At 45.4% G+C, this 21,956-nt stretch overlaps 1 protein-coding gene across 1 annotated transcript in view; it reads left to right on the top strand.

Moving 5' to 3' along the window:
• The window catches only part of PTCD3 (pentatricopeptide repeat domain 3), a 28,826-nt gene extending 8,253 nt beyond the window's left edge, over positions 1-20,573 (top strand). Inside the window, exons 7-24 of the mRNA XM_081837849.1 lie at positions 303-426; positions 1,935-2,050; positions 3,291-3,358; positions 5,115-5,202; positions 5,325-5,385; positions 8,343-8,425; positions 8,669-8,813; positions 9,360-9,410; positions 10,198-10,287; positions 12,241-12,269; positions 14,016-14,122; positions 15,022-15,100; positions 15,193-15,283; positions 16,114-16,199; positions 16,921-17,069; positions 18,185-18,226; positions 19,835-19,993; positions 20,215-20,573. Coding sequence (XP_081693975.1) covers positions 303-426; positions 1,935-2,050; positions 3,291-3,358; positions 5,115-5,202; positions 5,325-5,385; positions 8,343-8,425; positions 8,669-8,813; positions 9,360-9,410; positions 10,198-10,287; positions 12,241-12,269; positions 14,016-14,122; positions 15,022-15,100; positions 15,193-15,283; positions 16,114-16,199; positions 16,921-17,069; positions 18,185-18,226; positions 19,835-19,993; positions 20,215-20,269 — 1,623 coding nt within the window. The 3' untranslated portion in view covers positions 20,270-20,573. The remainder of the gene's footprint in view (positions 1-302; positions 427-1,934; positions 2,051-3,290; positions 3,359-5,114; positions 5,203-5,324; positions 5,386-8,342; positions 8,426-8,668; positions 8,814-9,359; positions 9,411-10,197; positions 10,288-12,240; positions 12,270-14,015; positions 14,123-15,021; positions 15,101-15,192; positions 15,284-16,113; positions 16,200-16,920; positions 17,070-18,184; positions 18,227-19,834; positions 19,994-20,214) is intronic.
• The last annotated feature ends 1,383 nt before the right edge of the window (positions 20,574-21,956 follow it).

The following is a 21,956-nucleotide window of genomic DNA, read 5'->3' as shown; positions in this document are numbered from 1 at the left end:
GCGAATTCCTCAGGATCCGACCGGAGCTCCGGAGGTACCACTGTATTGCTGTGTTGGCTATAAATGCTAATCTGGACTTAAACGGAAAACAAAGCAAATTAAAAGGGAATAAAGGGCACAATCATTCCTCCATTTTTTTCAAGACAGACCAGGGGCTGGTGTTTGTGGAAGGTGGAGTGGATTTGTCACAGATTTTGTTGTAGATCCAAAGAAATGCTTATTAGACACTAGAGGAAACACTTATGAATTCCCTTTTCTTTAGATCATCTGAAAACAATTGCCTTCTTTCCCCCTTATTTTAGTGTCTCATGCCAGAAAAATTACCACTGCAACTTGAAGAAGTGGGTGAGGATGCACTTAAGCATCAGATCTGTTTCAGAAAACTAAAAGCTTCGGTGGACATGTATGATCAACTCATGCAAGCAGGTACTAGCTAAAGCTACAACCCTATACACCCTTCTTGGCAGAAGGGCCTACTGAACTCCATAGGATTGCACTGTGAAATTACTTAGAGCACTTGGCTGAAGCTGTTATGAAATGTGGTTGGTGTTTCCTATACTGAGGTGTAGAAATATTCTCTGCTAAAAATTCTCCAAAACACTAGGTATGACAAAAAGGCTAATTCATTTGTTACACCATCTGAGAACTGAGGAGGAAGGGAGGCAGCTTGTTCAGACCTTCACAGTTTCTCCATCAGCCACCAGAGCTGAAACCTACGAGAGTCAGCTCCAACAGCCCAGGGAGGAAGCTCTGACTCATAGAAGATTCTGCAGCAGAGATGCAGTTCCATCTGATAATTAGGTGGAAATGCATGTTTCTCCGTTTTATAAACAAAGATTATACAGTGGTGCCTCGCAAGACAAAATTAATCCGTTCCGTGAGGCTCTTCGTATAGCGGTTTTTTCGTCTTGCGAAGCAAGCCCATTGACAGCTTAGCGGATTAGCGCTATTAGCGGTTTAGCGGCTTTTAGCGGATCAGCTGATAAGCGGCTTAGCGGCTTAGGAAAAGGGGGGGGAAGGGGGGGAACCCGCAGGAGCTCGCAAGATATTTCGTCTTGCGAAGCAAGCCCATAGGGAAATTCATTTTGCGAAGCGCCTCCAAAACGGAAAACCCTTTCGTCTAGCAGGTTTTCCGTCTTGCGAGGCGTTCGTCTTGCGGGGCACCACTGTACTGCTTAATATAATAAGTGGTACCTCGGGTTAAGTACTTAATTCGTTCCGGAGGTCTGTTCTTAACCTGAAACTGTTCTTAACCTGAAGCACCACTTTAGCTAATGGGGCCTCCTGCTGCTGCCGCGCTGCTGGAGCACAATTTCTGTTCTCATCCTGAAGCAAAGTTCTCAACCCGAGGTACTATTTCTGGGTTTGCGGAGTCTGTAACCTGAAGCGTATGTAACCCGAGGTACCACTGTAATCTCTTAAGTGGTTTACATAACAATATTCAATAAAATATTGAATATTCAATAAAATTTCCTAACAGCTAGATTTAACATGAGATAAAAACGCAACACGACTGGATGTCACAAATAAAACTGAGCACTGTACAAGGCAAAAGAAAGTTAAGAGTCCAGGAAATCTTGGGTAGATCCATAAGAGGCATTTAAAAGTGATTACTGATTTAGGGCATTTTTTAAACGTTGCTGTACTTTTATTCTTACGTGAACTGCTTAGATTTTATATTGAGCATTATTACCAAAATCACGCCCTGAAGAATAGTTCACATACATGTCCATATATTGATAACTGCATCGTATTTGCAGCTGTTACATCACAGGACATTATATGGCCTGATACAAAAAAAAAAAATTGATACTTGTCCATAAAGACAGTTCACACGTTCTGCTCAAAGACATTGAGCGCCAAGTGATGTAAATGCACATGTGAGCTAGCTAGAATCCTGGCTTCCACTTTACTTCCCCTCCCCCCATCTGCAGGAACTTCTGTATCTCTGGAGACATCAAACAGCCTTCTTGATCTCCTATGTTTTTATGGTGATAGAGAACCTGATCAGCTGAACTCTACTGAAAATAACAGCAATTTGGAACAACTGGTAAGCAAGCATGGTAGAGGGTGGATGTTGTTTCACCCAGATAGTATCGTGTTTTTCGATCCATAAGATGCACCTAGTTTTTAGAGGGGGAAAGGGGGAAAGCCCCGTTTTTTGGGGGATCAGCTTACAGTTGTGCAGCTTCCTTTGCAAAGGGGAAAACCCCCTTTTTTTGAGGATCAACTCAAAGTTGTGCAGCTTCTTTGGTAAAGGGGAAAGCCCCGTTTTTGAGGATCAGCTCAAAGTTGTGCAGCTTCTAGTGCAAAGGGGGGGACCCCTTTTTTGAGGAACAGCTCAAAGTTTTTATGGGGTTCAACTCACAGTTCTGCAGCTTCTTTAGGAAAGGAAAGGGAGCCATTTCTACAGCTTAAAGACAGATAATCTAATCAGCCAGTCACATGTCGCTGGGGAAACAAACAGCCTTCGTCTGCAGAACATTCGGCAATGGAGGCCTGGGCAAGGGGGCGGGCCTAGAAAGGGAGCCAGCGATCGACCACACATTCGCTCCATACGACGCACAGACATTTCCCCTTACTTTTTAGGAGGAAAAAAGTGTGTCGTATGGAGCGAAAAATACGGTATATAATAGAAAATAGGACTTGAAATAAGATCAAGGTATTTCTAAATTACTGTGATGTGTCTGTGATCTCAGAGATGGAGTGCTTGAGAGGGAAGAAAGCGCCCACCTTTTCACACATTTCCATAGGAACTCCTGCCAACTTTCACTTGAGGGGGGAATATTAAAACTGCTGTGAAGATATGTAGCTGTCTGATTTGTGCCAGTCCTGCATGTTAACTTAGATAAAATGCTTTCTAAGCTTTTGGTAAGGGACGCAGGTGGCGCTGTGGGTTAAACCACAGAGCCTAGGGCTTGCCGATGAGAAGGTTGGTGGTTCGAATCACCGCGACGGGGTGAGCTCCCGTTGGTCGGTCCCAGCTCCTGCCCCCCTAGTAGTTCGAAAGCACATCGAAGTGCAAGTAGATAAATAGGTACCGCTCCGGTGGGAAGGTAAACAGCGTTTCCGTGCGCTGCTCTGGTTCGCCAGAAGCGGCTTAGTCATGCTGGCCACATGACTTGGAAGCTGTACCCCGGCTCCCTCGGCCAATAAAGCGAGATGAGCGCCGCAACCCCAGAGTCGGCCACGACTGGACCTAATGGTCCCTTTACCTTTACCTTTAAGCTTTTGATTGCAGAGGTGATTCTGGCATGCTAGTAAGACTGATCCTGGAAATCTTGTTACAGGAGGAAGCTTCAGAAGAAAGGAAAAAAAGGAGAAACTGGCAGAATGGGAACCGTTGGCTTAAGTGGCGGTATGAAAAATGACACCAGTTCCTTGTTATATTTTCATCTGTACTCTTATTAGGTACTCCAGAATATGTTTTCTATGCTGTTTAGCCCTTTTAAAAAAAGATTAATTGTGGGGCAAGGAATATTCAGACCACATAGTGGTAGGTAGCTGAGTATAAGCATGGTGTACCGTTTAATCCTCAGAGTAAATTCTCAATTTTATTTATTTAAAATGCTTATAGTCTTCCCTTTATCCAAAGATCCCATGGCGTGGGAACAATACAACTTCATTTAAATTGGAAAATCCATAGCAAGTAAAAACTATAAAATTCATGCTACGATTCATCAAGTTTTGCAAACGTCTTTTTGATTTCCAAGCAATCAGATGCAATTCTGATGCACGGAACTGTGACCAAAATGTGAGCAGACATTTAAAAAGAACATGTATAACATTTCTGAAATGCCCTAGAGGTGCAGATGTGATAGCTGAATGTTAAGGATACTTTTCTAGGGGAATTGTGAAAGACTGTTTGGCATATACAGTGGTGCCCCGCAAGACGAATGCCTCGCTAAACGAAAAACCCGCAAGACGAAAGGGTTTTCCGATTTTTTAGCGGCTTCGCAAGACGAATTTCCCTATGGGCTTGCTTCGCAAGACGAAAGCCCATAGGGAAATCTCCGGGGACAACGGGGAAGCGCAGCGCGCCTTCTCCTCTGTTCCCGGACCTATCCTGAAGGCTTGCGGTGGGAGGTCCGGGAACAGAGGAGAAGGCGCGCAGCGCCTCTCCTCTGTTCCCGGGGCTTGCGGTGGGAGGAGGGTTTTTCCTCCCCACCGCCAACATTCAGAAGGCTGTTCTGAAGGCTGGCGGTAGGAAGAAAAGCCCTTCTCCCCTGCCAGCCTTCAGAAGAGTTCCCCGCAGGGCTCTCCAAGCTGCGGATAGCAGCCTGCTGTCCCTATCTGCAGCTTGGAGAGCCCTGCGGGTAAGTCCTGCAGGGCTCCCCAAGCTGCAGATGTCTGCCCCGCGCGAGGGGCGCTCTGCTTCAGAGCGTCCCTCGCACCGGGCAGCAGGCTGCTATCAGCAGCCTAGGCAGCCCTGCAGGAACTCTTCTGAAGGCTGGCGGCGGGAGAAGGGCTTTTCTTCCCACCGCCAACATTCAGAAGGCTGTTCTGAAGGCTGGCGGTGGGGAGAAAAGTCCTTCTCTCCCCCCCCCCCCGCCAGCCTTCAGAAGAGGTCCGGGGGCAGACTGTCCCCGGACCTGGTCTGAAGGCGGTCTCCCTAGGAACGCATTAATTGATTTTCAATGCATTCCTATGGGAAACCGTGCTTCGCAAGACGAAAAACTCGCAAGAAGAAAAAACTTGTGAAACGAATTAATTTCGTCTTGCGAGGCACCACTGTACTCATAAAAATGTGTCTACTGAGTGTACAGCAGGACAGCCATTTCATGTCCTCAGGTACATGGTAGAGCAGCAGAAACATGTCTATACTCATACTTGATTGACCCTCTGTGCCATGGTGTATAAATTTGCAGATTTGGTGCCATGTATTTGCAGATTTTTACCCATGTTGCCTGAAATGTATAGTCTTTGCAGTTCCTGATTTTAAGGTCATATTGTATGTTGCGCAACAATGGGTGCAATCCAACTAAGTTTGGATTTTAATAAAAAACTGATATGGCTTACAAAAAAAATAAATCGCAGTGTGCATTCTTTTGAGAAGGTGCAAAAGTATATTGATATAAATCACGTTGATACAAGTAATGTTTTCCAATTAACAGGGAGAACAATAATGCTGAAAGAATATTTAACCTAATGCCAGAAAAAAATGCACATTCGTATTGTACAATGATCAGAGGAATGGTGAAGGTACAGTTGTAACATTATTTATTCCGCACTTGCTTCTGTTATTTTTCCAGATTAATAGATTGGTTTTCCTAAGTTTATTCTAATTCTAAAAATCTAACTCCTTCCCCTCCATATCTTTCCAGCATAGAGCAGCTGCAAAAGCTTTTGACATGTACACTGACTTATTGAATAACAGGCTTAAGGGTAAGTTCTAGGATTTTTAAATATACATATATTCCACGCGTTGCATTGTTGAAACTGTACACCTCATGACTCGGTCCTGCCTTTGTAGTACATGCGGTGCAAGATAAGGCATGGTGCGGAGAAATCAGGCAGAGAGAAGCTTTCTCTGTCTCGCTTTTCCATCTCATGCTGGAACCCATTGCCATCCACTGAAGCTGAATGTCAGGGAACTGACATCAGAACGAGAGGGGAGAGCGCGGACACGCTTCTGCCTTCCCCTTACTTGCGCAGACGGGTTCCGCGCAGGGAGAGTAGGAGGAGACTTGGCGTCAAACAGCTCTTATGCTGGAAGAGGTTCAAGAAACGCCCACTGACGGATTCTGCAAGTGACTGACCGGCCACGGAGTGTGAGCTGTCAGCCAAAGCATGGTTGGCCAGGCCATCTAACCAAAACTGAAGGCAACTTACGTACAAGTAACCCCTTACAACCATTACACTGAACCCTGGAAGATTCAGGGCAGACAAAAGTACTTCACATAATGGACTTCATTCCTAAAAGATGTAGTGCCAGCCACCAGCTTGGATGGCTTTAAAAGGATCCTTTAGCTGAGATTCCTGCATTGCCGGGCGGCTGGGCTGGATGACCCTTGGGTCTACTATTCTATGATTCCATGAAAAGAAGATTGGACAAATTCATGGACTTTCAGAAGGCAGTATTCTTCCTACATGGTGAGAATGGCATGTGGGGAGAATGCCTTTTGGGGGCTTTCCATGGGCATTTGGTTGGCTTCAGGATGCCCAACAGTGTCATCTGTACTAGAACTTTCCGTGGTGCTTTCAGTGTCACTCTCAATGTCAGAATCTACATCTGTGTTGGCATTGATGGGGAAACTGTGGAGAACCTCTCTCTCCTGTCGTGTAGTGCATTCTACATTCCTAGTAAGAATCACTGTGTCAGAATCGGGCAATAAAACTCTGTGCTGACCTTCCTCATGGCCCATGAAAATGCCCTGTGCACCTTTTGCAACTTGTGGTGTTTCTACCCACATGTGAGACCCGAAAACCTGTGCTTGACAGAAGATTTTCTCTGAAACAGTTTCTCAAAAGGAGAACTTTCCATACCTGTTGAAACCTTTCTTACCCATGTCTCACACTTTCAGACACTCAAATGATATAAGCAAATGTTGTGCCACTGCTGGAGCAGCACGGGTGGTTAAAAATCATAAAAAGATAGGCCTTTGTTCTGATCCAGCAGGACCCCATATTAAGTCAATAATAATAATAATAATAATGTCGGGGTCTGCTTTCAGGGGAGGGGGGAGAGACAGGAACGTACGGACAGCTTCTCTGTTGAGCAGCTGCACTTCGTCAGAGTCCAGGGAGCGGGAGCTTTCAGGAGACACAGACAACAAGAGAAAGGGGGGGATGAGGCAAAGGCTCGGTTAGGCTGAGGGGAGCCAAGACACCACTCCCAGGGAAGTGGATGTGCTTCTTCCATCGCATAGCTTTCGCCAGGGAATTTCACGTAAGGAAAAGAGGAGGAGAGGGGGTTTTCCCGGGCTTTTATGCTGGAGGGCAAACAGGAAGAAGGCACTTCCGGAATCTGCTAGCGATTAAGGCAGACATGGTTTTTGGACTTCTGGACTGTACATAAGTTTTACACTCAATAAAACCTGTAAAGAGAGGCAGGAGTCCTGGCTGTTATCTTCGTGAGCAACCACACTCCCACCTTACAAATAATAATAATAATTTATTATTTGTACCCCGCCCATCTGGCTGAGTTTTCCCAGCCACTCTGGGCGGCTCCCAGCAGAATATTAAAAACACGATAAAACATCAAACATGAAAAACTTCCTTAAACAGGGCTGCCTTCAGATGTCTTCTAAAAGTCAGATAGTAGTTTATCTCCTTGACATCTGACAGGAGGGCGCTCCACAGGGCGGGCGCCACTACCGAGAAGGCCCTCTGTCTCGTTCCCTGTATCTTCACTTCTCGCAGGGAGGGAACCGCCAGAAGGCCCTCAGAGCTGGACCTCAGTGTCCAGCTTACTATGCTTTGGTATGCCCCATGGAGGACCTTAAGGTCTGCAAATAATAACACCCTGAAGATCCCAGGCCCCAGGGAGATTAGACTGGCCTTGACCAGAGCCAGGGACTTATCGGCCCTGGCCCTGGCCTGGTAGAACGCTCTCCCACAAGAGACCAGGGCCCTGCGGGATTTGACATCTTTCCGCATGGCCTGCAAGACGGAGCTGTTCCGCCAGGCCTTTGGTCGGGGTTCAGTCTGATTCTTTTCTTTCTGTATAAGAACAAGCATTAAAGAGGCCTCCTGGCCCGCTCACAGGTCCTTTCTTTATAAGACCAGTGGTAACAGTTGGCCCTGGAGAATATTAACCACTCTCAATTTTACCCATGGACTGCCATCTGTCCAGATTTTAATTTACTCTGAACTAATTTTAAGATGTATTATAATTAATTGATTGCCTGTTCTTTGTATACTGTGTTAGTTTTATGATGTTAGCTGCCCTGAGCCTGGCTCCGACCGGGGAGGGCAGGGTACAAATATGTTTTTATTTTTTTTAATTATGAGTGGGACTTTCCTTCTCATTCCCTTCCCCCTGTGTGTCGTGGCATGTTACCCGAAATATATGGCCATATTTCATGCACATACATTTTTCTCCCTTTGGGTCGTGCTTGGATGGACGCCTGCCTTTCTGACACACTGGGTTTCCGTTTGCAGCAATGATGATTGGCGCAGGGGTACGGACCTCAGCTAGATCATGGGAGCTGATTGTGAGCTACCTGCGTTCCGGCGTCGCTGGCGTGTGGCTGGCTTCCTGGAAACGGGCTTGCAAGAGAATTTCGCCTTACACTGAGCTGCCTTACAAATAATCGGGGGGTGGGGTGTAAAGCCAAATATGAAGAAAGCACACGCTGTTCGGTACAGTTGCTTAAAACACAACTTTTCATTTCTTCCAGCTGATGTGCACACCTTCAATGCGTTAATTGTAGCAGCTTCAGAAGTACGGGAAAAGTACACTGAAAGATGGGAACTTGTTGAAGTAAGGAGTAATAACTAATTTTTATGTATCTTTGCCATGCCAAATATTTATTTAGGTGAATTTGTATCCTGCCCTTTCGTTATTGGGCAATATTCAGGGTGGTCGAGGGACTCAGGGTGGGTTATAAAGAGGCCCAAATTTCAACTCTTGGTTTGTGTGTGTGCGGGTGGCAGTGGAGAGAAATCCCTGCATCTTTATAAAAGCTTCAGTCCAGTGCTTGCTTTGTTTCATCTTGGTTAATAGGATTTGCTGAACCAAATGGCTCAACAGAAGATACAGCCAAATCTGCTCACTTTTAATTCTGTCCTGAAGACTCTACGGTGGTGTGGTGCCTTTGGCAAGAGTATGGCCCTTCGCACACTAAATGAGATGAAGGCACTAAATATAGGTAGGTTCTCAGCTGTCTGTTAAGATTGTCCTAACAAAGCTTCTCAAGTGGTGAATATGTAGGGCACGGGTCTCCAAGCTTTCCTTGCCTCAGGCCAGTGTCTCGAGCGACGATCACACGGAGGGCAGCGGGGCGCGCGTCCATATGCGTGCGCACATGCTATTTCCGGCGCACATCCAGGTCAGAGGAGGCCCATGTGCACAAGCTATTACTGGTGTTCCTCTGACCCAGATGTGGGTCCCTGTGCCGCGCCAGTAAGAGTGGGCAGCGGCAGGGCTCGCCACGGGCTGGATAAACGAGTCCCTCAGGCCTTATCCGGCCCCTGGGCCATAGGTTGGTGACCCCTGATGTAGGGACTGCACACACGAGATTCATGTAGTTCCCCCAAATGCACTACCTGCTCAACAAAACTGGAATTCTGGGAGCAGTTTCAGTTTCTATTAGGGGGGTACTCAAGTGAGTAGAATATGAATTAATGGATTTTTGTATCTTGGCCACAACATCAGAATTGGCTGGTTCAGTATATGCCTCTCTCTTTGTTTTTAGAGCCTAGCCTTGCAACCTTTGACCATCTTCTTGGCATCTTTTATAAACCAGGTATGTGATTCCTAAATTAGAACAATATCTAGTCAGTTTGTTTCTGTAGTCTTTTGACGTTTGAACCGCAGCCCTCCAAGGTGCTTCACTGGAAGCTCCTTCTGGCTTTGCGCTAAACACAGGAATCTTCCCCCACATGACTCCTGCATTCTGACCCTTCTTCCTAAGCTACAGCATAGATCTGTTTGACCGAAAAGGCATCTTGAGTGATGCTGCCCTGCCGCAAGGCTGAATTTTTTAAATAAAAATATTGCATCCAAAATGTATGGTGTTTGTACCACTTATTGGAGAAATTGGAGTCTTATTGGAGTCTTCCTGAAGACTAGTTTCCCAACCTTGTGCCTCCAGCTGTTTTTGAACTACAACTCCCATCATCCCTGACTAGCAAGACCAGTGGCAAGGGATGATGGGAATTGTAGTCCAAAAACAGCTGGAGGCACAATGTTGGGAAACACTGAATTAAGGTATAAAACTATTATGTGTGTTACTAGCGTGTAGTGGGAAGCTGTTGATAATTCAGCCCCTCTTATTAACAGGAGATTGCCGGGCACTTTGGCAGTTCTTAGGGCCTTCTTGGCATTTGACTGTCCCAAAACCTTGTGAGGTGGAATGACTGGTTGCTACGGCAGTCACATTCTCATTCGGCATTTTGAAAGTGTAGTATTGCGTTCTTGGCCAGCTAGGCCCCGCAGCAATCCTCAGCACCAAATACGGATTACGTGTTGTAGAATCTGTCTACTGAATGTGTGTTCTTAATGGCGCCATGGCGTGTCTTGTTATTCTACAGCGGCATCTTCTCGAGGCGAAACAGAAATGATGTATGAAATAATGGATGTGATTAAGGGAAAGCGTTTTTATCCACAGGACCCAGATGATGGTATGAATTCCCTTCTGTATTCTGTGGTGATCTTGCATTATGTGGGACTAACGTGAATGGGGGAAAATGGCCTTTAAAACTTTATGTGAGAAGTGGGCTAAATGATCGATTTTCCTTGCAAAATAAAATATTAGGTCCGTGTTCTTCACAATTTGTTGTGGGTCTATAAAAATAGCAATCTAGTCCACACACGCACACACACCACAATAATTCTTGGGCTCCATGATCACTGCTGATGGTGACAGCAGTCATGAAATTAAAAGATGCCTTTTTCTTGGGAGAAAAGCAATGACAAACCTAGACAGCATCTTAAAAAGCAGAGACATCACCTTGCCAACAAAGGTCCATATAGTTAAAGCTATGGTTTTCCCAGTAGTGATGTATGGAAGTGAGAGCTGGACCATAAAGAAGGCTGATCGCCGAAGAATGGATGCTTTTGAATTATGGTGCTGGAGGAGACTCTTGAGAGTCCCATGGACTGCAAGAAGATCAAACCTCTCCATTCTGAAGGAAATCAGCCCTGAGTGCTCACTGGAAGGACAGATCCTGAAGCTGAGGCTCCAATACTTTGGCCACCTCATGAGAAGAGAAGACTCCCTGGAAAAGACCCTAATGTTGGGAAAGATGGAGGGCACAAGGAGAAGGGGATGACAGAGGACGAGATGGTTGGACAGTGTTCTCGAAGCTACCAGCATGAGTTTGACCAAACTGCGGGAGGCAGTGGAAGACAAGAGTGCCTGGCGTGCTCTGGTCCAGGGGGTCATGAAGAGTCGGACACGACTAAACGACTAAACAACAACAACAAAAACATGCAATGATTTTTTGGTGGGCTTGTGCTGCCCTCATCTGGGTCATCTTGCCTGCTTTACTTTGCATAGTATCTGTCCTGGACTGGCTGGACCCAGAAGAATTGTGGGTGGCACCAGCTGAGGAACCCCCAAGGGAAGAAGGCTCAGAGCCCGGAAAGTGGCGGTGGGATGAGTGAGTGGTCAGGGGGAGAAAACTAGGAAAAAGAGGTGTGGAAGCTGAAGGGGTAACAGGGTTTAGTGAGCGGGGAGAGTCTGAGGCAGAGAGAAGTTCAGAAGCTGAAGCAGGAAAGGAGGGAGGACAAGAGGCAGAAGAGCCGGGCCAGTGAAGAAGCCAGGGTCTCCCCCTCCTACTTTGACAAGCTCCCCTCCCCCCAGTCTCCCAGGACCAGAAGAGGTAAGAAGAGGGAGGAGCAGGAACAGGCACTGTAGTCTCAGGTTTCTTGCAAAGGACCCAGGAGAGGCGGAGTCTTGGACAGCTGTGGGAATGCAGGGATCTTTAGACTCCACAACTGCTGCCCCATAGGGGCAAGTCCTATCAAGAAGAGTTGCTGTGCTCATTAGGCCTGGCTCCCCTGAGCAGGCCTTGTTTCTCCTCAACTTCACATACCCCATGTGATTTATTGCTGGCTTGGCTCCCTGACTGTATCTCACCCAGCTTAGTTGAAGGCTGCTCATTTTGAAAGTGCCATCATGGTGGGTAGCAGTTGCATATGTACTGTGCCTTTGTTATTCTGTTAAGCGTTAACAGGTTGTTGTATATCTCATGGCGGGGGGGGGGTCTACGCTAGGATCAAATTAGTTTTAAGTTGTCTCCACTTCTCAGGAAAACCTGGGAGTAGTAGTTGGGAGCGAGGACTAGGATTCTTTTACACTGAATTCTCAGCACTTGGCCAAGCTACGATGGACAGTATTCTGTGGTCAAAGCCGTAAAATGGTATAAAGCTTGTATGTTTGCATTGTAGATATGATCTTAGATATTACCTTGGCTTAAAGAACAGTTTTACCAGACTTCTATTGGTTTAGACAGTGGTTTGTTTAGGTGTTCAATTTTATTTCAGTAATGCTAGGAAGCCTGACAGATGTTCTTATCTTCTGCATTGCTAGATGTTGAAGATTAACATTGTTTGCTATTTCTTCTTTTTAGGCAACTTTTTTCCAAGTGCCATGAAAATAGTAAGTGGATTTGGTTCCTGCTTTCTAACACTTAACTGTCTGTTATAATGGCTTTCTAGCTACCTGTGAATTCCCTTGAATAGTTTATAGTAAAAAAACAAAACCTCTAAATCTGTTCTGCTACTCAGATTCCTCTTTATCCACAGCTGCACAATTCTTCCACATATACCTCCTTCTGTTCCTTCAAGTTTTTGGTTTGATTTTACAAACCATTATTCCTTGGGATGCTCCATAATGCCCTTTAACTTACTGTATTGGAACAAATAACCTAAATTGACATGGAGCAGCAGATTCAGCTTCCAAACGTTGGATGGAGGAGCGTTGTAGCAGAGTTGATTATAAGGGGATGGTGGGAATTGGGATCAAACTGGCCAAAAGCAGGTTTCGTATTTTACTCATATTCGTAAAACCTTTTATTGGCATCACATACAACATCCAAAAGGGACACGGGTGGCGCTGCAGGTTAAACCACAGAGCCTAGGACTTGCTGATCAGAAGGTCAGCTGTTCGAATCTCCACGACGGGGTGAGCTCCCGTTGGTCGGTCCCTGCTCCTGCCAACCTAGCAGTTCAAAAGCACGTCAAAGTGCAAGTAGATAAATAGGTACCGCCCTGGCGGGAAGATACCGTATTTTTTCGCTCTATAAGACGCACCAGACCACAAGACGCACCTAGTTTTTGGAGGCAGAAAACAAGAAAAAAAATATTCTGAATCTCAGAAGCCAGAACAGCAAGAGGGATCACTGTGCAGTGAAAGCAGTGATCCCTCTTGCTGTTCTGGCTTCTGTGATAGCTGCACAGCCTGCATTCACTCCATAAGACGCACACACATTTCCCCTTACTTTTCAGGAGGGAAAAAGTGAGTCTTATAGAGCAAAAAATATGGTAAATGGCGTTTCTGTGCACTGCTCTGGTTTGCCAGAAGCGGCTTAGTCATGCTGGCCACATGAGCGCCACAACCCCAGAGTCGGCCACGACTGGACCTAATGGTCAGGGGTCCCTTTACCTTTATCCTTTCACAACATCCAAAACAAAACAAATCAGTACAGAATTACCACTTCCCCAGTGGCACAAAACATTTGCTAAAAGAAAGGAGACAGAGCAGTCTATCATCACAACTCTTGATGAGAGAGATCAGACGTCTGCAGTGTATTTTGACGACAAAAAACCAAATAGAGATATTTAGCCACTAACTTGGTGAGCTCCTGATCATTCCCCAGCAATAGAAATTGTATGACGTCTGACTCTGGTTTCCATTTGAGGATATAGAGTTGATCTAGAAATTGCTGGTGGAGATTAGCATATAGTTTACAACTGACAAATATTCTGATGTTCCACATTTGATGTGGGAGCACAATTGCTTTTCAAACACAATCATTTGCCCTTAACTGCAAGGCACTTGGGAACCAAATATAAATATATATGGCTTCCTACCCCTTTGATGTACGACGTTAAGATTGGGAAATGGATGGTAATATACCCCCCAAATTCCTGTTAGACTATTGGTGCTCTGCTGAGCCAAAGAAATAAAAAGATAGCTCCTTGTAGCTCATCTGAATCTTCTTTCTTACCCTAGCAGTTTGGGGTGGCTGTTACGTCTTGCCGTTTCATGATCATTTGGAAAACTTTGCTTTGGGAATTCCCTTCTCTGCTTGCTGAGGAAAGTGCGGGGAGCTTTTATGTGGTGCACTGTGTGACAGGGTGCTGCATGTCTTTAATATGAGTGCTCATGCTGTCTTGATTGCAGTGCCTGGACCTCAAGGATATTCAGCTTGCCTATGAGCTACACAAAGTGCTGGAGACAGGAGAGAACAGGAAAATGTTGGGAGACATTGGCCAGCAGACTACTTACTGGTATTTATTGTTTGGTACTCCCTGGGGTACTTGGGACGCAGGTGGTGCTGTCGGTAAAACCACAGAGCCTAGGACTTGCCGATCAGAAGGTCGGCGGTTCGAATCCCCGCAACAGGGTGAGCTCCCGTTGCTCAGTCCCTGCTCCTGCCAATCTAGCAGTTCGAAAGCACATCAAAGTGCAAGTAGATAAATAGATACCGCTCTGTCGGGAAGGTAAACGGCATTTCCGTTTGCTGCTCTGGTTCGCCAGAAGCGGCTTGGTCATGCTGGCCACATGACCCGGAAGCTGTACGCCGGCTCCCTCGGCCAATAAAGCGAGATAAGCGGCGCAACCCCAGAGCCAGTCACGACTGGACTGAATGGTCAGGGGTCCCTTTACCTTTACCTTTACCTTTACTTACTCCCTGGGGTTACAGGAGCAGGAAGATGAGAATATGTGCTGTCAGTTTGGATGCAGCTGTACTTCTAGGCTCAGCTGAAGATGTTCGCTTTTGCAATGAAAGCATTTTATGTGGGCAGAATACATTGGGGGACATAACAGGAACCAGTTCATCTCCAAAGTGTATGGGAGAGGCCATACTTTTGAGTCAGTGAGATTGTAACAGGGACGAAGAAATGTTGAAAAGTGTTGTCTTTTGAACCCCCCTTTCTCATGGAACGCTCTCCTGATCACAACTGACTTGATCTGCCAGTTTCAAGAAAGTAAAGCAAGCCTTCCTGGTTCCACCAAGCCAGTTGAATAGTTCAGGTTATATGAGCTGCCCGTTTTAACTTGGATAGGCAAACCACATAAGCTTAATATTAAGTGTTGAGGTTGTTACATATCCTGTATTATAAGCTTTTGAAATCTCAAGTTGTGCTGGGTTTTTGCTTATTTTATTTTTCTCCTCTCGCTACAGTGGAAGGTTTTTTACCTTGCTGTGCATGATGGAACAGCTTGACGTTGTAATGAAGTGGTATAAAGAAATGGTCCCATCAGTAAGTATTAGTGTGTTAACTTTACAGCTTTTTTTAAAAAAAAAGTTACGTTGAAACTGCAGTGGACCAAAATATTTTGCTTGTTTCATCAGATGTTTTACCCAAACTCTCAAGGGATGCTGGATCTTCTTTATGCATTGGACACAGCGAACCATTTGGAAATGATTCCCCAGATTTGGAAAGGTTAATACTTTTTTGTGTTCTATTTATTTCAATATACATTAGTTGGTTTTAACTTTTCTAGAGTCACCAAACTTTGAAGATCTGATCTGATGAGAGCCACTGTTTGGTGTCACCAGCCTGATGAGGCTTCTCCTTAAGATAATTCCAATCACATTTTTTGCAGTGAAAAGGATTACTTCTACATTTCTATCCACACTGTACATAGTAATGTAAAAGAAAAGAAAAATCCCTGCTCCCAGATGCTGCTGCACTTTCAGATGAGTTGGGTGGTAGTTTCAAAATTTCCCATTATGGGACGTGTGTGGCACTGTGGGTTAAACCATAGAGCCTAGGACTTGCCGATCAGAAGGTTGGCAGTTTGAATCCCCGCGACGGGGTGAGCTCCCGTTGCTCGGTCCCTGCTCCTGCCAACCTAGCAATTCGAAAGCACATCAAAGTGCAAGTAGATAAATAGGTACCGCTCCGGCGGGAAGGTAAACGGCGTTTCCGTGTGCTGCTTTGGTTCGCCAGAAGCGGCTTAGTCATGCTGGCCACATGACCCAGAAGCTGTATGTCGGCTCCCTCGGCCAATAAAGCGAGATGAGCGCCGCAACCCCAGAGTCGGTCACGACTGGACCTAATGGTGAGGGGTCCCTTTCCCTTTCCCTTCAAAATTTCCCATTAGCTTAGTGCTAAAGTTCATCTGTTCTCTGTTAATAGAGCGGGATGCAAATAGTGCTAGAATAATAGGAGTTTAAAAATGTGGCCTACAGCAAAACCACTGGGATGGATGGGCAGGAATCCGCTTTGCGTGGCTTCATTTATGATTGCCTTTTACCCTACCCCTGCAGATATCAAGCAGCTTGGACATGGCCACAGACCTGCTATGACAGAAGAGGTTCTGGCCCTCATGGCCAGAGATACGCAGCCCCCAGAGGTGAGTCTAGGTGAGACTCTTGCGGTGTGAAGAGTTGGTTCATCTGGACCAACAATAGTCACAGCGTAATTTACAATAGCATATTGTAATACAGTGGTACCTCGGGTTAAGTACTTAATTCGTTCCGGAGGTCCGTTCTTACCCTGAAACTGTTCTTAACCTGAAGCACCACTTTAGCCAATGGGGCCTCCTGCTACCGCCGGAGCACAATTTCTGTTCTCATCCTGAAGCAAAGTTCTTAACCCGAGGTACTATTTCTGGGTTAGCGGAGTCTGTAACCTGAAGTGTATGTAACCCGAGGTACCACTGTATTGAAACATACTACAAAATAAAAGCATTAAAACAGTTCTCATAAATTGCGTAAGCAGCTTGAGTAAAAACGGTGAAGTTACTCAGCCAATCAGCTACTAAAAGCCCAGCAAAAAAGGTGGGTTTTTACCACAGAGTCTGGGAGAAATGCAACTCTGGATATATTTCAATATACCATTGGTATATTTCAGTAGCTTCTCTTGGCGAGTTGCTAGTCACTGTTGCTAAAAGCTTAATGGGAAGATGTTTTCTACAGTATTCCTAGTACTTTTGGAACTTTCCCCCTACTTATTCATTAGGTAAAAAGTGAATTTACTTGGATGAGTCGGTTTCTAAAAGCTACAGTATAAAAAAATGCTTGTATAGCTTCCTCTGTGAGCTTAAACATTTTGGTTTGTCCAATATTTTTCAGACTCGAGTAGCATTTGCTGACTGTGCTGCAGATATAAAATCTTTCTGTGAGGCACAGGAAAGGAGACAAACAACCCTAGAATGGACAGCGACTTCACTGGGTAATTGTACTATATTGTTTGCCAGGGCTGGGCGAATGCAGGAAGCCTGGTAAGTAAAGCAAGGGTAATTCACTGGTGACCAATGTAACATTTGTAAGCTTATTTGTATCATATTTCAGGTTTCAGTTAATATTTAACTCCAGTGACATTCATGTGTTAACTGCCTTGATCTTCCCTACAAAAATTAATCAAGAAGTATGTCACAGGTAGTTTAAATGCTTTTTGTTTTGGTTTAGAAATATATGACTAATGTAACAGTTTTGCAAGCTCGAGAATTTGTCTGTAACTTGGATTTTGCCACCTCCCAAAATCTGCAGAGCAGTGAAAAGATACCAGGGAGTTTTGAGGGGCTTGTGTTTCCTTTTGAACAATTAGGCGCAGTGGGGACTGCAGTGTCTTTATGTCATAAAAAGGTAAAGGTACCCCTGCCCATATGGGCCAGTCTTGACAGACTCTAGGGTTGTGCGCTCATCTCACTCTAGAGGCTGGGAGCCAGCGCTGTCCGCAGACACTTCCGGGTCACGTGGCCAGCGTGACGAAGCTGCTCCGGCGAGCCAGCACCAGCACAGCACACGGAAACGCCGTTTACCTTCCCGCTATAAAGCGGTCCCTATTTATCTACTTGCACTTAGGGGTGCTTTCGAACTGCTAGATGGGCAGGAGCTGGGACCGAACGACAGGAGCTCACCCCGCCGCGGGGATTCGAACCGCCGACCATACGATCGGCAAGTCCTAGGCGCTGAGGTTTTACCCACAGCGCCACCCGTGTCCCCTTTATGACATACATATGGTTTATTTACACATATTAGGCCATTTTGGGAAAGCCATAGCCACCCATGTGATTCAATACTGATACATTGAAGGGACCTTCAGTGCATCATGTTTACTTTAAGTAACATGACTTTTGCATTCTTTTGACTTGAGTGCTAAATTCAAGATGTGTACAATTGAAAAGGGCATTAGTACCTTCCTAGGTTCAGAGCTTGTGTTTCACAGGCATAGTTCCTTTTTGACCGAATGCATTTTTTGCAGAAGGGGTTGATGAGAAATGGGTTAAGTCTGATCTAAGGACTGAAACAGTTCATATCCCCTCCTTGATTAAGAACAGAACTTTTTTAAAAATAAAAAAAATCAGTGCAATTCAGAACTTTTCTCTCCAAATAGGAATATGCTGCAGCTGTTTAAGAAACAGAATCGAATTCCCAGGTAAGCTCATCTACTGCCCAAATGCCCCAATGCTACTATTGTTTACCGTATAAAAGAGATAGGGGATACTTTAAATCTGTTCCTCTTCTTCCCTTTCATTAAAAACCCCAGCCCCTTTTATCTCTTAGTTAACGCTTTCCACAACTCAGAATGGTCCTTTTTGCTGGGCTCCGCCACATGTGGAGGACAAACTCCACATCAAGGGCTCTCCTGACTTGGGTTATGTTCACAAGCATACTATAATGAGGTGTTTGCAGCTGCTGCACATCACATTTCCTTATTTCTTTACACGTTGCTTGTGTTACGTTGACTGCCTGGTATGCTTGTGGTGCAAACTGAAAGTGAAAACAGCAATTGACATGTCTACTTTAGAGTATGAAGAATTGTGTGTTGCACCTTGCTTACCATCTGCCCCTAAATACCTTGAAACCTGATAGGCAGAGATTTTTGCATCTTGAATGCTTTGCAGAGACATATTTGGATCTGAAACAGTGCACGTTTGGTGAGCTCTCCTTTCCAGTACTTAACTGTAAAAGAATTTAAGAATCCCTGTACATAGGGGAGTGAAAGCTGGAGTAGACTCCTGTCCCAAAACTTTCTGCACCAAGAACTAAATTCCATTATGTACTGTTGCTGCTTTTCTAACCACAACCACAACCACAGCCACTTCCTCATGCCTAGGAGTTTTTGTAGCCTTGATCTTGGCTTTCTCTAAATCTGGTGCCTTCAAGTCCTGCCGGACTACCAGCTCCCATTAGCTCCAGCCAGTAGTATAGTCCAAAACATCTGAGCGCTGAAGCTAGAATGTCTTAGCACTGTATGAGCGAGCTTTTCATGCAAGGGTAGCGTAGCTCAAGCTGGGAGTTCCTGCCAGCAGATCTGCTGTATAATCTTTGTCCCAGCTTTCATACAGAGCTTCTTAAGAAAGGAAGGTATCGTTTTGGTTGGTTGGATTGACCAAACCTCTGCTTGCATATGGGGCTTAGCTTGTCTTAGGGGTGACAGCAAAGGGGTACATTTGGTATTGGTAGCAAATGGTAAAGGTAAAGGGACCCCTGACCATTAGGTCCAGTCGTGGCCGACTCTGGGGTTGCGGTGCTCATCTCGCTTTATTGGCCGAGGGAGCCGGCGTACAGCTTCCGGGTCATGTGGCCAGCATGACTAAGCCGCTTCTGGCGAACCAGAGCAGCGCATGGAAACGCCGTTTACCTTCCCGCCAGAGTGGTACCTATTTATCTACTTGCACTTTTTGGTGTGCTTTCGAACTGCTAGGTTGGCAGGAGCAGGGACCGAGCAACGGGAGCTCACCCCGTCGCAGAGATTCGAACCGCTAACCTTCTGATCAGCAAGCCCCAGGCTCAGTGGTTTAACCCACATCGCCACCCACACTTGCATATAAATATGTCAAGAAATACGGTAAATGAAAGAAACTTGGCTAAAGTCCCTGGGTCAGAAACAATTGTGAAATTTTTATTCCCCGCCCCCACTAGTTAAGATTGTTGTTCTGGGAATAGAATAGCGTGTTAAATGCAGCCTTACCATGAATACCATTGGAGCATCCATGCTTTTCTCTCTCTCTCTCTCTCTCTCTCTCTCTCTCTCATGCAGTGATTTGGTGATGGATGAAGTCTTGAATTGCATTAAGCAAAGCAAAGAGCCAAGTCAGGCCCTTGACCTGGTAAAGTTTGCTGCAGACTTCAGCTTGCAATCAACTTCAAAGCTTGCCAGGAGAGCTCTGGAAGAATTTCAGCTCTCTGAAGAGCAAAGGTGAGCTTCGGGAAATGGGTGAACCGTGGATGAACACTTTTGAGTTCAAAGCAATGTCCAGTCTTCACTCCCAACTGCCTCTTATATTGCTCCTGCCTCTAACCGTTTTTAATCAGACACGGCTCTGCCAGCAACAGGAGGGTTGTGCTAGTAATTTGATGGGGCTTTATAATACCCACTTAACAATTTTATCTCTGAGCTCTGTACTTTTTTCCTTACAGGAAAGCTCTGGCTGATATGACAGCAGAAAGCAGTGACAACAGTGATGGTGAATAGATGCCAGGAAGGGACCTCTTTCTCTTTCCTGAACATGGGATGCCTCTGATCTGGCATGTGGCAGTCAAAATGGCTATACTGGATTTGCCTGGTTGCTAGTTTTACATTCACTGTCCTGATTGCTGACTAATCTGTACTGGGCATCTGTACTCAGGCATGTCCTGTGTTGGAGAGACTTGTCCCCTTCGCATGTCACCTCACTCTGGAAAGCTAGAATTTCCTACCTGCAACAGAGGAGCAGAGCAAAAAGACAGTAATTCCATTGCCTCCACAAAAATGGTTAAAAATAAAGCGTAATACAGTTTTCTTGCTTCCTGTTTGTGATTATGATCTTGACAGAATATGCAGCAATGTGTTCCTGGTGGGGATTCTCAGGCTGGTGTACGAGACATCCAGGGTTTTGTGCTCCAGTTTACTCAAGGTGGGGACACAGTCTTGGAAATCTGTATAGGCTTCCTCCTGCTTCTTTAGTCGCCTGCCCAAAGGAGATGTGAATGTTGCTGTCTTTGATCTGACTTGTGCTCTGGTTTTAATTTGCTATTTCCCCTGCCTTTTCCACTACTATTATTCTAGTATTTCCCCCTTGTTCTTTCTCTGTCCCTTTTTTTGGGGGGGGGAGGGGGAGTGTCCCTCGGTGTTTTTCCAGCCCCTACGTTCTAATGTTCAATTCATGAAGCATCTCCCTGCAGGCCCTGGCCATTGTTGGGAAGGGGATAGCTCCTGGGCCATGCTGAAGAATCGTGCGGCATCTGACCAAATCTAATTCCAATTTTTCGGTGGCCAGTCTGTTGCTTATGGAAAGTCACAAACAAGACAAGGAGCACCTCCCTGCTTGCGTGTTCCAAGAACTGGATTTCAGAGGCATGTGGTCTCTGCTAAAGGAGGTAGTGCATAGCCATTAATAGCCTTATCCTTAATGAATCTGTCGAATTTGATAACTTATGTGCTGTGTGAAATAGTACACGTGTTCTCAATTTCCCACCGTTCAGCTTCATAAGATGAAGAGGGTGGGGTAAAAATAAACTAGTCGACTTGCAACTTATGTGCATTTAACTTGCATGATCTTTACAAGCTTGGTGGCCAGCCACCAGCTGAAATCGCACAAAGTAAACACTTGCAAGGTGCAAAAGCACTGGGATCTCAAAGGAGTCTCCCAGCGCCCAGTAAGCAAGATCTTGGGGGATGAGGTCTGCTCAGTGCATCAGCTTCAAAAATGTAGAGATGCTCACATGGGGGCAGTTCCAGGGTTGCTTTGACTATGTGATTTTGGTTATACACAGTTCCTGGAGTGTAACCCCTGTGTACTCTGCAAGTCAACTGTATTTTTTCTACACCCAGTATAACCTCTATCATGCCTGTTTAAACAAAAAAAGAGCCTCAAATGTAACCTTTCCTTATTGGGGAGGTGCTCAAGAGCATCATTTGCACCATGCTCTGGCATGCTACCCTTAAAAGATGTATCTGACAAGTTATCCAAGAGCAATATTTACATTAGGTAGAAAAGAAATCAAAAGTTGCTGACCTTATCAGGAATCTTAATCCTTTCAACAAGGATTGACTACACACTTCAAAGTATCTATTCGCAGTACTTTGTCCAGAAGTTGACATTTCTTGCACCCCCTGAGAATTCACAGTCCCATTATCACATTCCATCTTATTAGGGTTATAAGGAGAAGACCAACCCAGT

The sequence above is a fragment of the Podarcis erhardii genome (genome assembly GCF_964252035.2).
Source record: "Podarcis erhardii genome assembly, chromosome: 13".
Lineage (NCBI taxonomy): Eukaryota > Metazoa > Chordata > Lepidosauria > Squamata > Lacertidae > Podarcis > Podarcis erhardii.
The sequence above is the reverse complement of the archived record's forward strand: the minus strand, read 5'-3'. Positions and strand labels throughout refer to the sequence as shown.